The 14596-nt window shown below is 42.0% G+C and overlaps 1 protein-coding gene across 1 annotated transcript in view; it reads left to right on the plus strand.

Moving 5' to 3' along the window:
* LOC144678871 (dynein axonemal heavy chain 11-like) overlaps positions 1-14596 on the plus strand; it is a 552140-nt gene that overhangs the window by 306200 nt on the left and 231344 nt on the right. Inside the window, exons 46-49 of the mRNA XM_078538870.1 lie at positions 2967-3171; positions 4061-4226; positions 7284-7386; positions 11204-11443. Coding sequence (XP_078394996.1) covers positions 2967-3171; positions 4061-4226; positions 7284-7386; positions 11204-11443 — 714 coding nt within the window. The remainder of the gene's footprint in view (positions 1-2966; positions 3172-4060; positions 4227-7283; positions 7387-11203; positions 11444-14596) is intronic.

A 14596-nucleotide genomic window follows, 5' to 3' on the forward strand; every position in this document is an offset into this window, starting at 1 on the left:
GCACACCTCTTACAGGAAGGCTTCAGATTCTACAGCATCAAACAGAATAGTGATGATCATAAATCTGAGCTGTACCATTATGAACAGTTAATCCACTATGTTGGACAGAGTGGACAGCCTAGGCCGAGTGGCAAGTTTTCCTGGAGTACAAAGCCTTACAAATGATTCTCAAATTAGGATCAGGAGTTGCTTCCTTGATCACAGAATGCATAATAACATTTCTGTGATACCACCTGAACAATAATTGAGTGCAACTCTTTTCTGTGCATAATCGCTATGGTGTTGATATGAAGAGCCCTAATGCTTACAATTGGTGTCATATAAAATGACTGCCCTCTCACATTGATGTCTCAGCACTTGTCATTTGCTTTATGCACGTGAGCACTGCAGGCACCTGGGCCTGAATTTTGGCGAAGACGGAAGGACTCTGTGCCTTACCCAAATTGGTGCCAGAGTCCCGAATTTGGAAGTCTCGCGTATCCAGCACCCATAATTTTCATCGGGGACGGGGCGTAATTTTCACCAGCAGGGTGGGGGGGTGGAATAGGAAACAGGGGCAGGACATATTTCATACATGCACAGTTCACGGTGGTAGTTTGCTGTACCCAAATTGACTGCTGTGTGTCCTACATTACAACAGTGACTATACTACAAAAGGTCCTTCGTTGGCTGTAAAGTGCTTTCAGATGTCTGATGGTCATGAAATAGCTCTGTAACTGCAAGTCGTTTTCCTTTTTTGGCGATGTATAAGTTGTCAAGCTGGCTAATAGTGCAATCCTGGTTCATGATATGAGTGCATATGAGGAAATTGCGTGCATGATTTTCTGTGTATTAATTTTAACAAATACAAAATTTAATTTAAATTTTTGATGGCAAGAATATTAAGATAGCAACTGGCTGACATGGAGAGATTGGCAAGGCACCTTATGTGGAGGGTAGAGGCCAATGGTTCAAAAAGGCTAACAGCAGTTTGAATCCCATTCACTTGCACCCCCTGCCCCAACTCCCGATCTCACATGGATGAAAGACCCTATTCAATGTAATATTGCTAGATCCAACAATCCCCAATCTTCCACAATGCCCTTCAATGTCCTTCTAAACCTCAGGGTTTCCAAACATTTTCACCTTCCCACTCCCAGATCCCACCAGCACCTCTCAGCTCTAGACCGTATTCCCAGAGATCCCTCTACCCATAACAGCTCCCTGTATTCACAGGCTCCATCCCAATGCCCCAAAGTCCCTTAATGCCTTTCCCCATTATCACAGTATTCCTGGAACCTTGGGAGCTGCCTTCCAATGATCCCAGAGACTCAAAATACTCTGATATGCCATCCTTATATTGCTGGATCCCAGAAACAGCCTGAGTGCTGATATGTCAGCACCCTGGTAAGATTACATTGCATAACACTCCTGTTCAATAAGACTTCTAACAGTATGAGAAGCACCATGGGAGATCTACTAGTAGTAAGTCAAATATAATGGTACATTTTACTCTTGTATTCATATAGAAGTTGAAATTGTGATTCTCTGTATTGTAGTGCTAATGTATAGTGGATGCAGGTGATGCATATTGCCAGATGTTGAAACCTGCAGTGCACCCATTACACTTAATATAATGAAGTGAGGAAATACCTGTGGTGCTGAGCATCTGCAAACAAGGCCTGGGATTGACACATTAAAGTTTAAAAACTATATAAATATAGTCCTTGTCCCATAAATCAGCCCCAGTATATAAAACAGTTGCTGAGTGGTTGGCCTGTTCAGACATGTTGGTTCCTTTTCTTCAAAGTGGAATCTGCTTGGTAATTGCATCAAATAGCTGCATGTTGACCTAGCAATTTCATTGTTTTATGGTCTCCTTGGGTATGTAGGTACTTACATCTTAGAGCTGCGCCCAGCACCATAATAATGACCTAGGTTTTGTAGTCAGTGGCGAAGCCACGATGCTTGCTGCAGATGCCAAAGAAAACTGCCTACAAAACTCTAGCGATCTCTGTGGAGTTAATTTCCCTTTTCCTGATATTACTTTGTATCTGGCACCAAGTCAAGGGGATCATCAGGAGTCCACCAATAGCGGTATCATCAAGCAGGAAAAGCAGCCAATATATTGAAGTATTTTCACAGGCAGAAAACCAGTGTGTAAATCTCACTTTTAGTTACATTTCACAAAGAGTGCAATATGTGATCAAAGCATGCAGATGCTGAAATATTGTAAGCAAAGAAGTAAAAATATTTTTAAAATATGTTGATTTATTTTATCATAACAGTAAAATTTGGCATCCTGCAAATATAAAATTAAGTTTTCAGGCCTAGTGAGATAATTATGAACTTAGTACATTTAATCCATTTACACTTCATTCAACAAGGCGTAACGTTTTCATGGACTTTTGCAACAGAGCTAATAGCATAAAAGGGCAAGTTCAGTGATTTCTGATTGATTGGAGACTGAGGCGCCTTCAGCAGTGCACCTTATGAAGAAGTGCAGGATCACTGACAGCAACTTCTGGATTTAAGCACTTAACTGCACATGTGCACGCTTCAGAAGTTGCTGTCAGTTTCAGAGCAGTGATGATGATGAATGCTGAAAATTTTAGCGTCAATACTACCACAAAATTTGGGCCAATCTGCAAATGAGCTGACCTTGCATTATTGTTCAAGATTAGCTGAATGCGCTGCAGATGTGTAGAAGACCAGCAGCTCTGCCACCATTATGGGTTACATCATTGTTCGCCACATCTTCTGCAGCATAGATGTGAAGTGGCCTCAAACAGTAGCATTGTCCAAATAGGTGTTCCTGGACCTACCCTATTTGACAACTTTCTGCTGAAGTGCTACTACATCATTGAGATATTTAACTCTGTTATTAAACTGGGTGATCTATGACATTGGTCTGGAATAATTGAAGTTCTGTGTTATGCTTTTATTAATCAGATCTTACTACAAAAGTTGCTCTTTGTTCATTGCAGGCAGTGCTTGTCCCTACAGCTGAGAGCACCCAGTTACAATACTTTGTTGATTTGTTGCTGGAGAAAGGGAAGCCAGTTATGCTTGTGGGAAATGCAGGAGTTGGCAAAACCATCCTAGTGCAAGACAGACTTGCTAATCTGTCAGAGGACTACATGGTGTCCAAAGTGCCTTTCAATTACTACACCTCTTCAGTGATGTTACAGCGTAAGTTATTTGTGTTTCATGGACTATTTCGCAACTCGCACTGATGTTTAGTGAAGCCTCATGAGATCAACTCCAATCAGAATACCGATTTTCTTTTTAAAATTGCTAGTAATGTGAGTTTAGATTGGGTTGAATTCAAAAACATTCTCAATTCTAGCTATGTTGGAAAATTCCTGTGCAGCTTAGTAAATGATGGAGCCTCTACCAGCCCTTTAACAGGTGAGAGGGGGCATCACCATGAGTTCCTGCATTTCCAGCCCTTAGAGGAACCCAGTTCAACATTGCAATAGTGTTCCAATAGTGGAAGTGGGATCCATCTGGTGGCTCACGTTAGAATTGTGGGATACAGCTCTCAAAGAGAAGGTTTTTTGTAAATTATTTGTATGCGGATCCACACTATAAGGGTACACTGGGGGCTGATCTCAGTTCCTTTGGCGGGGAGGAGTTTGCAGGAAGGTGGAATATCTGATCTATCCTTCAGAACTGACAGGCGCCATGACTTTGTAGCCTTTTGGAATTGGTAGGTATCCCAGAGATACAGATGCCCACTAATGGGATTTACATCAGGAAGATCACCCCGCCGACCCTATGAACTTTAAGCAGGTCAGTGGTGAAAAGCACCCGTCACTGCCACCACTCCCATGGATTTTTGGTCATTGTTTTTGTCTGTAATTAATTACTTGAATCTCAGCAAATTATATTTTCTACCCACAAAAAACTATCAATGGAAAATCCTACAGAACCCTGATTGAATCAGGATATTTCCAATGTGTGTCTCCAGCACATGACTTTCCCCGATAAGCATACAAATTAATAAATTTTACTCTTATCTGTAAAACATATTTATTGACTACGGTTACATGTTTTTATTTTCCTAAATATAAATCAGGTGTTCTTGAGAAGTCTCTTGAGAAAAAGGCTGGTCGTAATTATGGACCCCCTGGAAATAAGAAGCTAATTTATTTCATTGATGACATGAATATGCCAGAGGTAGACACTTATGGAACAGTTCAGCCTCACACACTTATCCGCCAGAGCATTGACTACAAGCACTGGTAAGTATAACATTACACACAGACAGATTATGATGAGTGTACAGGCCAAAGTTGAGATGTTCATTATGTATAATTTGATTCTATGCAGAGTGCTCCTAGTTGGTTGTTTTAGTAAATAAAATAGAAAAAAATCTTCTTTTTGTTGAAGTGTCCTGTTCTTATCTGTAGTAAAGAAAAAAGACTTGCATTTATATCACACCTGTTGTGTAACATAACAAAGCACTTATAATCATGTTTTGAAATGCTGTCACTGTTGTGCAGGTAAATGCTGCAGCCAAGTTGTATTCAGGAAACTTCCACAAACAGCAGTGAGATGATTGACAAAATTATTTGTTTTAATGGTGTTGATTGATGAATGAGCCAGACATCAGGAATTATCTTTGAATAAGTGATATGAGATCCCGTACGTTCATTTGATTAGATAGATTAACTTCCATTTAACATTCAAAAGATGGAACCTGTAATGAGCAGCATTCCTCCAGTAATACACTAAACTATCAGCTTACTTTAAGACTTGCAGTGGGGCTTGAATCTTCGCCTTCTGTTTCAGAGGTGAGAGTGCTGCATGAATAAATAAAAAGTTGTGCTAATCCCAATCAGTACTGACTTCAAATATGAGAATCTCATATTCAGAATGGCCTGTCGCAGCAGAATATGTATGAATGGAACCAGTTTTTTATCTTCTAGAAATGTGGGTCATGTGAAGGCATAATGTTGATCCTCGATATTTAATTCCTGATACCACACAGAACCATTTCAACCCGTCTTAGTATTTTCTCCTTTCTGACAAAAAAATTGCAAATTTGAGGCTACATAACTGAATTCTAGTAATTTTGTGTCTCAGTAAAAGTGTGAGAGTTTTTTGGTTATTTAGATAAAAAACTAACATTCAATTAGGGCATTGCCAAGGTTGAAAATTAGGAGAGAAAATTAAATAGATCAGATAATAACCAAATGTTCTCAAGTTTATGGGCAGAATTTTGCCATCGACGAGCCCGCTCGCCGACGCATAAAATGACGCGGGATGACGTTGGGGGAACCCCCGATGTCATCCCGCCCCATTTAAATTTTCAGGAAGGTGGAGGCACAGCAAAAATCAGCTGCGGGCCCGCCGACCTGTCAATGGCCACTTGCGGCCATTGACAAGATCATTTAAACAATTAAAGGACCTGCCCGCCCAACCTTAAGGTTGGCGGGCAGGCCAGGAGCCCCGGCAGGAATTAGAAAAAACATGAAACCTCATCCACCGGCGGGATGAGGTTTCATGCAGGGTTTTAAACAGTTTAATAAAGTTTTACTGTAATTTATGAACATGTCCCATCTCATGTGACATTATCACATGAGGGGGACATGTTAAGGATTTTTTAAAATTTCTATTTTTAATCTTTTTAAAAGTATCAGCGATCTCCCTGAGGCAGCACTTAGCCTCAGGGAGATGTGCGCTTCCCGCCGGACGACACACTGGGCGAGCCTTAATTGGCCCGCCCACGTAAAATGGCGGTGGGGCCCGCTTCTCCGGCAGGGATCAGCTCCCCGGCCACCGGAGATTGGGTCGGGCCCGCCCGCCTGACAGGCAGAAAATTCTGCCCTATGTTTTGAATGACTGAGAAAGAGGACGGAAGGATTCCTATTGTTTTGTCCTGAAATAGAATGGGTTGGAATAGGAGACTCTAGGCTATGTTATGATTTCAATACAATGACAATGCAGAGAGAATGAGGAGTGCGTAAAATGGCATGTTTGGTGACCAGATGGAACAAGGGAAGAAACTTCAGATAAGCAATGACCGTAGCAGCATTGGTAAGAATGTCAAAGTCGTTAGAGGGACAATGTGTTAGATGATGAGCTTTTTCGTGTTAGAAGTGTATTTTGCCCTGTAATGGTTTTCCTTTACCTTTATGGGGGAAAATTGGCTATGTTCCTGCAAACTGTGACGTGTTTTTTCTCGTTTTGTTTATTTTGAAGATTGTTTTTTTTTTATTTGTTTATTCCAAGATGACAATGAAATTTTAAAAATATGTACAGTGGTTCTCTCAAATCGAAGAACTGCCTTCTGAATTTGCCCTTGCATGTCATTTGTTATAAAATACACAGAACGTCATTTGAAACTGTTAGAGGTTAGAATACCAACTATATTTTGCAAATTTAAAAGATTCCTCATTTCTCAGAACGTTCATTTTATTAACAGATTGAACATTAAAGGCACTGGTATGGTTGAGCGTGTAAGCAACAGAAAACTGCTGTTTATTTTTAGTAGAGGTAGGGAGGTTCTTTCATGTCCCTTAATCAGAAAGAAGAAAAGAAAGTGCAGTAGTAAGCCATGTCTTAATGTAAGTCATAATTGTTGAATTACCTTGGCAGTATAATTATAGTGGTGTTCGCACCTCAGATCTTTGTGTCAGCTGTTCACATGCATAAGAATGGACTTTGGACACTTGCATATATTTTACTTGCATATCAATGCACTTTTTATATATGAAAGTGAATACAATTCCAGCAAACAGCAGAAACATAAATAAGCAAAAAATACAGTACTTCACATATAAGCAGTCTTAGCATTTATTAAATTTATGTAAATATGCATTCATTGTATATAGTTGAAACAATAAATCACTAGTGTTGGATTGATAGCTTTAGACTCTAATCCTAGCAGCATTTTTTAAACTAAAGAACCTGTTGTAACACAGCAATTACTTACCAAAGCACAGTATATGAATGTGTTCAGAATGTGATTTTATTTTCCATGTTTCCTAAGATAAGAACAGCAGTATTGTATAATAATAAATCCTATGCAGCTGACTCAGTTGTCATGAAATGTAACAGGGGTTCGTGATAAATGTGAGGTGTGGTGAAATTGGAATTCAGTGATAGCACACTTCTATTATGTAAAATAAATTTGTGAGAGGTGCAGAGTGGGCTGCTGATTAGTTGTCATTTTGCCGCTACTGCCGAAGAGCAGTTTAACCTGACGATAATTCTAGTAACTTTTTCTTCAATTTGGATGCATTTGTTCAGGTTCTTGATTCTATTCTGAATTCTTCATATTTAACAATGATCAGGTATGATCGGCAAAAGTTGACCCTGAAGGAAATCCACAATTGCCAGTATATCAGCTGCCTGAATCCAACTGCAGGAAGCTTCACTATCAATCCTCGGCTTCAGGTAAAGATGAACCATGATCTAGCTATAAATGGTTGTCAAAAAAGGCAGATTTTTATGTCAATATACATATTTTAGCCCTTCATTTTGGTATGAGTGATAACAGTTCCAGGATTGTGAGTCCCCCCCCAACTCTCTAGTCCGAAGTTCTGCCAACAACTGAAATGTGTTAATTATCTGAACTAGTAAATAAATGGTTTTACATTGGTTTGTTTGAACCACATATAGTATAGTTTGCTCAACACATGTATCTGAAAAGACTGAGGCCTGAATTTTCGCTACTGGGTTGTGAGAGTCAGGACGATTCCTGGTTCTGTAAACTCGAATCAGGAAAAATTGCTCCTGAAGGTTGGATTTTTGGTCCGGGGTTGTGGGGGTGGTGTTGGTGTGCAGTGGTGGGGGCAGTTGAAAATGGGAGTCATGTCGGGCGACCCTGGAAAGAGTTTAGTGGCAGCCAGTTGTGGAGGCGGGCTGGGCAGGTGGTCAGCCTCAGTGCACCTGTACTTTGTCGAAACAATGAAGACAAACAATAAAATAAAAAGCAGCAGCCTTTACTCTTCACCCCCCCCCCCCCAACACACTCCTCTTACCCTATCCATGCCACCCCATGCCATTTCATACCCCTCCCCCTCCATATGGCCACTCATCCACTCCATGCCAACCTATGCCCCTCCACTCACCCCCATGGCCCTTCATAGTCCCTATGTCAACTTAGTGCCAACTTATGCAAACCGATACCATCCACCCACCTCCCTTTGCCCTTACACCTACCATGCCAACTCACCCATTGTCAACCATGGGCAGACCTTCAGACCCATGCTGAAATTAAACAAAGTTAAGTGTCTATTGATGAATTCACTATTTCAAAAAAACAAACTCTCGTTGATAGAAACCTATTCATCACATTTAAATGTGTTTAATCTCTTATGGAAAAAAAAGCATTGCAATTCATTGCCCTTCATCAAAGAGTTTATAACCGCTTGGATTCGTCAAAGGGAGCTTTGAGGGACCACTTGGAGCTGTCAATCAAACCATGAACTGACAGGCACCCCACTGTGATAATGAAAGGTTGTGGAATCCGTCAGCAGCACTAATCCTGTAATGATAACCCACAGGCTTATGTCAGCAGACAGAGTGAAAAAGCAAGCACTGATTTTTTTTTAACAACATAGACAGCTTTGTTTTCAAATATTTAAAGGGCAGGAGATTTAAATCCTTATGGCTCCCTTTGATGGTTCCTTTTGATGGCTCCCTTTGACCAATTTCTTGACAGTTCCTTTTGACAGCTCCTTTTGATAGCTTTCTTGAAAAGTTCCTCCTAATAGCCCTCTTGACAGTTCCACTGGGTTTAATAGTTCTAATGAGCTTGACAGTTCAAATGAGTATGCGCTTTTTATACACATTCCTGTCTAATTTTAACAAACCCAAAGGGCAGCTTACCTCTCTCAAAGTGCACTTGACCTCTCCCAAAGAAATCCCAGGACCATATCCAAATGGGTACCTTACCTCTTCAAGAGGTACTCTACCTCTCCAAAGAACTCTGCAGCTTTAGACATTCTCCTACCATGTCTAAAGTGCACAAGCTGTGTTTTGGACATCCCAGTATTGAAAATCAGGTCTGACTGAGGCAGTTACACTTTAACATGTGCAGTTGTTTCTGTGAACCACGGATGTGCAACTTAGAACCCACCCGAATTACCCCACCCCCCCATGAACATAGTGGGTGCTGTGCTTGGGGTGGGACTTCCGGATTCAGGCCTCTGCAGCCATTTTTGTAACGATGGAGAGGCTCTTCGTCTTTATGAAAATACAGACCTGAAGCAGCTTTACTCCTATTTCAGTGAAACATCTATTTTAATGCAAAATTTATATGATTGTACATTTCCTATCTGTCCATTACGTGACTTGTGTCACCCCTGCAGATTTCTTTGTCAGTCTTGCAATTGAAATTTTTTAAAACCAGAATTGTAATTGAGCAAAAATTTACAACTGGATAGGAATTAAGCGTGCCAATGAAAATATTGCAAACATTGACGAAAGCGAATTCAAAATAGCTTCCAATCAAAAATTGTCAGTCAACAGCAGCTAACAAGGAGTAGAGGGCAGCCAGTCAAATTAATTCAATTTTGTTTCAAAATCTTTTTGTTTGATGTCTTGATTTTTTAGTAACTCAACAACTAAGGTTGGCAAATAAACTTTATAAGGCATTAAACAAATAGAGGAAAAGGTTAGAGCATTACTGTTAAATATCCTTTATGAAACAGCTTTACAAGAATTCAGGCACTTAGGTCCAACATAACTTTATAGCCATCAAAATGAATAGGTGGATAATTGTAAGTGAGGTATATGGATTATTTCATAGTGTAGAAGCAAAGCTCTATGCCAGGCTTGCAAATTCTTAAGTTACTTGTATAGAATTGTATTTTGTATGTTTGAATATTGGAAGTAACACACTCTAAGACCTATGGGCAGGATTTTCCCGTCGGCGTGTGGGGGGAGGGGCCCGCTTACCGACGTGTAAAATGACGCGCGATGACGTTGGGTGGAACTCCCAACATTACCTTGCCCCATTTAAATTTTCAGGAAGGCGGGGGCGCAGCAAAATCAGCTGTCTGCCCGCCGACCTGTCAATGGCCAATTGAGACCATTGACAGAGTCATTAAGCTAATTAATGGACCTACCCATCCAACCTTATGGTTGGCGGGCAGGCCAGGAGCCCTGGCGGGCATTAGAAAAAGCACGAAACCTCATCCACGGGCGGGATGAGGTTTCAAGTAGGTTTTTAAAAATTTTATTAAAGTTTTTTTTTTAAATTATGGACATGTCCCAACTCATGTGACAGTGTCACATGAGGGGACATGTCAGGAATTTTTTTTTCTATTTTTAATATTTTTGACAGAACAGCTGATCTCCCTGAAGCAGCACTTAGCCTCAGGGAGATGAGTGTGCTCTTTAGTGCACATGCGCAAAAGAGCGCACTCTCAGGTTTAGGGACTCCACCCCCCCCCCCACACCGCCCGCACAGGGAGCGCATTGGCCTACCCACGTAAAATGGTGCCGCGCCCCCGTGGAGGCGTGCCTGTGCGCGTCCGCAATTCAGCTTCGCCCCCGACTAGGGGAAAATCCTGCCCTATGTCTGTATTTGAAGCCTGGAGATGAATTTTCGGAGACAACAGTACTGAGCTTTTTCATCCAGTTCTGGGATCAACCCTATGGGAACACTCACCGTCGACCCTGCCATAGCCCAGGGGGATTCCCTCATTTTCATATTCTCAGTGTGCACCCATGCCACGAGGGCCATGTTTCAAGAGCTTGTCATAGTAGGGTGTTGGGAGGGAAATAGTAGCAGAGGGCTACCCACCATCCAGCTTCAGAGAGATTGAAGGAGCTTTAAAGCACCTTTGTTTTAAGGGTCTGATTTATTTTCACCGCTCGCTTCCATCTTTGGACATGCAGCATGAACCACCAGATGGGATCCAGTATCACTTGTCTGCAGATCTCAGGCTGGAATGACAGGAATTCCAAAGGGAATGTCTTTTCCAGTTTGTGCTTCCTCTGCTTTGTAACAGAGGCTCTATCCCAAGCAAGGCTTGCATACGGCTTAGTGTGAGAGTGTGCAGAAAGGCCTGTGGTTATTGGGGGCCCAGAGTCTCCAGCATTGTTATTTGTTTGTATAAGTTTTCAAGCTTTTTGTCATTCTTGATGGACTTATGACTGATGTGAGGCCTCAGTTATAGTAGACAGTTGAATCCCATAATTCATGGGGCACCTTTTTGGTTTTTTATAGAATTGATTTTGTTTTTATTTTTCCCTCTTCCAGAGACATTTTACAGTGTTTGCGGTGAATTTTCCTTCAGCAGACTCCATGGAGATGATCTACAGCAAAATTCTAAGTTTTCATTTTCAACATTTAAATTTTGCAGCATCAGTAGTAAAGACCACTCCTGCTGTGGTCCAAGCAGCCATCTGGCTTCAACAAAAAATGACCCACATGTTCTTGCCAACAGCCATTAAATTCCACTACATTTTTAACCTTCGTGACCTCTCCAATATTTTTCAGGTAAGGGTGCAGATAATATGGCTGCAACTTTATCCAATTATTTTTATCCGATCTGTTTTATCCGATTTCTATTTGAGGGAAGCAGTTGAGGTGTATGCATTTTTCTGGAATTAATTCATATTTTAGTGTGCAATTGAAATAGAATTCAGAACATGTAATTAATGTGCAATGCAGTGAAAGGGATTGGGTGGTAGACCTAGATTTGACATTGGACTTTCTTTTTTGTGACTGGAGCACATCATACCAACTGATGAAAATCTCCTCTCTCTGCTGACTGACCCTAAATAAAGTGAGTTTGGATTATCTCACTCCAGTTAATCCCAGTTCCTAGTACGTGCCCAGAGCACAAACTGCTACAACTTTACCATTGATTTGTAATTATGCTCAGAATTTCCTTTCTACAGTGTTACGATCCCAGTTGATAACTTTTAATAAGAGATGAATTTCCCAAGCAACTAACAGTAATAACCAAAGGACAAGATTTCACATTTCAAGACTTTAACAGTAACAAACAAACAAAAATCAACATAAATCAAACATTACTTAATGGGCAACTAGTACATCAAACTAAAGAAAAGGTGCGCTCGCATTAACCAACTCAATTGAAATACATCTTTCAGCCTTTTTTGCTGTGCATCGCATTTCTGGCAGATGTGTAGCACAAGAACAAGTCAAGTCCAGTGTTACTGCTGGCTCTCCAGCAGGTTCACATCTCCCTGCTGTGATAGCTCGAAACTTCTCGTGACCTTCGAAAGTCATTCCACTCACCCTGAGTCTTCCAGATTTGACTCTCACCATTCTGCTGCTCTACAGCAGTACCTGTCTTGTCTCTCTCTGCCTGTGCGTCTCACAAAGAAGCTGTCCGTTTACTGTGAGTCACTGTGGAAATGTGTGAAAACTGTCACTTGATTTCACTAGGTTTCTGGGATGATTCTGGAATTCCCAGTTGTATCTTATGTTAAAGGAGACATTTTAAAACAGGCCTGACCAACCTTTTTGCGTGGGGGGAGCCACACTTCAATTTTTCTCATTTTCGTGGAGGTGGCGATGAGTGAATTTTGGAAAGGTAAGGTTTGGCACAACATTAAACATGAGTTTCAGAAAAAAAACTGAAGTATGAAAACAACAATTTACTGAGCACAAAAAAAGTCAAAAAATTGATTATTAAAAAAATGAATAATAAATAAAGACGACCATTCGAATGTAGAAGGGGGTGTGAGAGTGGGTGACAGTGCCTGTTGGTGTTTTGGGGGTGAGGGTGAATAAGAACTCTGAGATTGGAGCGAGCCAGACATATACACTCCTACCCCTCTCTAACACGCACACACAACCCCCTCTCTTTCTCACACACACACTCACCTCTCGCTCTCTCTCACTCAAACACACACACACACAAACAAACAGACCCTCTCTCTCTCTCACATACATACACTCATCCTTTCTCACTCAAACGCACACTCACCCTCTCTCTCTTGCGTGCACACACTCACTCACTCACTCTCTCACACTCACATACACTCACCCTCCTCCCTCCCTCTTTCTCACACACACACCCACCCTTTCTCTCACACACACTCTCACCTTTTCTCACTCTCGCACTCACATACACACATACACTCACCCTTTCTGACTCACACACACACACATTCACTCCTCACTCACACACCCCACTCTGCACCCTGGCTCAACATGCGGTGAGGCTGCTCACCCAAAATCTGGCCTGACCCACTGCCTTCTCTATGGCCCCTTGTACCCCCATGCCCCCTCTATCTCCCCATGTATCCTCCATTGCCACTCACCCAATATTCACTAGACACAGATCTCAGGAGGCATGTAATAACAATGGGAAGTCTTTGAAATGAACATAAAACCAATTAAATCTCTAAAAATCTGATGAAGTGTCATTCAAGCACACAACCATTCATACTGAAGAGAAATGCCAGAATCATTGAAAATAGTTAAATCCACTCAAGTAGTAAAATTAAACAAACATTTATTCAATAACCGCATCAGGGACAGATACTCCTTTAATAACCTCTTGAAACTGTCAATCAAACTGTGTACATACCCCCTGCTGAGTGAAGTTCAGCTTTTTTGAAATTCAGCAAAAACATACATCATGGGCTCAGCTGTCAAAACAAACCATGACAGCCCCAAATGATTGAACTTATTGAAACGGAAAGAATAGATGGCTAGTATTTTTTGAGCTATAGCAGAGGACCACTCATTCAAAGAATTCCAGGAGAAGGTGATGGTGAAACCCAGCATGTCAGTGCAAAAGATGAAGCCGAAGTATTTATGACCATCTTCAGCAAGAAGTATCAAGTGGATGATCCATCCCTACCCCCTTCTGAAGGCTCTCCACTTGCCTTGATGAGTGTAGCTCCAATAACACTCAAAAACGGAGGGAGGCGGGTGTAAAGGGGGAGAATGCAGCAACTGGGGAGGTAGGTGTAAGGGGGGAGGAAAGTGTAAGGGAAGGACTTTGGAGGGAGGATGGAGTCCGGGATGGTGGGGGGTGGGGGCTGGGGGGTGGTGGAAGGAGCCTGGAGCAAGGAGTAAGGCAGGGGAACGTGCAAGGAAGGGGTCTGTGAAGCCAATGACTGCCTTCTGGGAAGGGAAGTGAGGCTGGGCATGATAGGAAGGAATGGTGAGTACAAGACGGGGCAGAGTGAGTCAGTAGGGTAGGAGGATAAGGATGCTACGGTAGGGTTAGAAGGGGCAGCAAGGGCGGTGGTGGGGACTCGGAGGCAGACATGGACCCTGGGGGTGGGAAAGAGGAGGTCGGGGGGTCAATGTGTTTGGGGATGGGATTCTCAGGAAAGTCTGGAACGTGCATGTTCACCTGGACATCCCACAAGGAAAAGGGTTCTGGCTGGTAGGTGACATTGGGGAGGTGGAAGGTGATGCCGGGGCGTTAACAATGCTAGGGGAAAGGACATGGGTGACTGGGGGAGGGGAAAGGATGGGTGAGCTAAAGACATATTTCACCAGTACCATTTTGCAAAATCGAAAATGGAAAGGAGCCTCATGTTAGGCAGGAACAGGTGCTGCATGGGAGTGCGATCAGTGTGGTGAGCTCGGAACATTAAGATGAGTGTGATGGAGGAAGGATCCGTTTGCGTGGGAGAGATGGATCCGGGCGCGCGGGAG

Source organism: Cetorhinus maximus, chromosome 3 (genome assembly GCF_964194155.1).
Source record: "Cetorhinus maximus chromosome 3, sCetMax3.hap1.1, whole genome shotgun sequence".
NCBI classification, from domain to species: domain Eukaryota; kingdom Metazoa; phylum Chordata; class Chondrichthyes; order Lamniformes; family Cetorhinidae; genus Cetorhinus; species Cetorhinus maximus.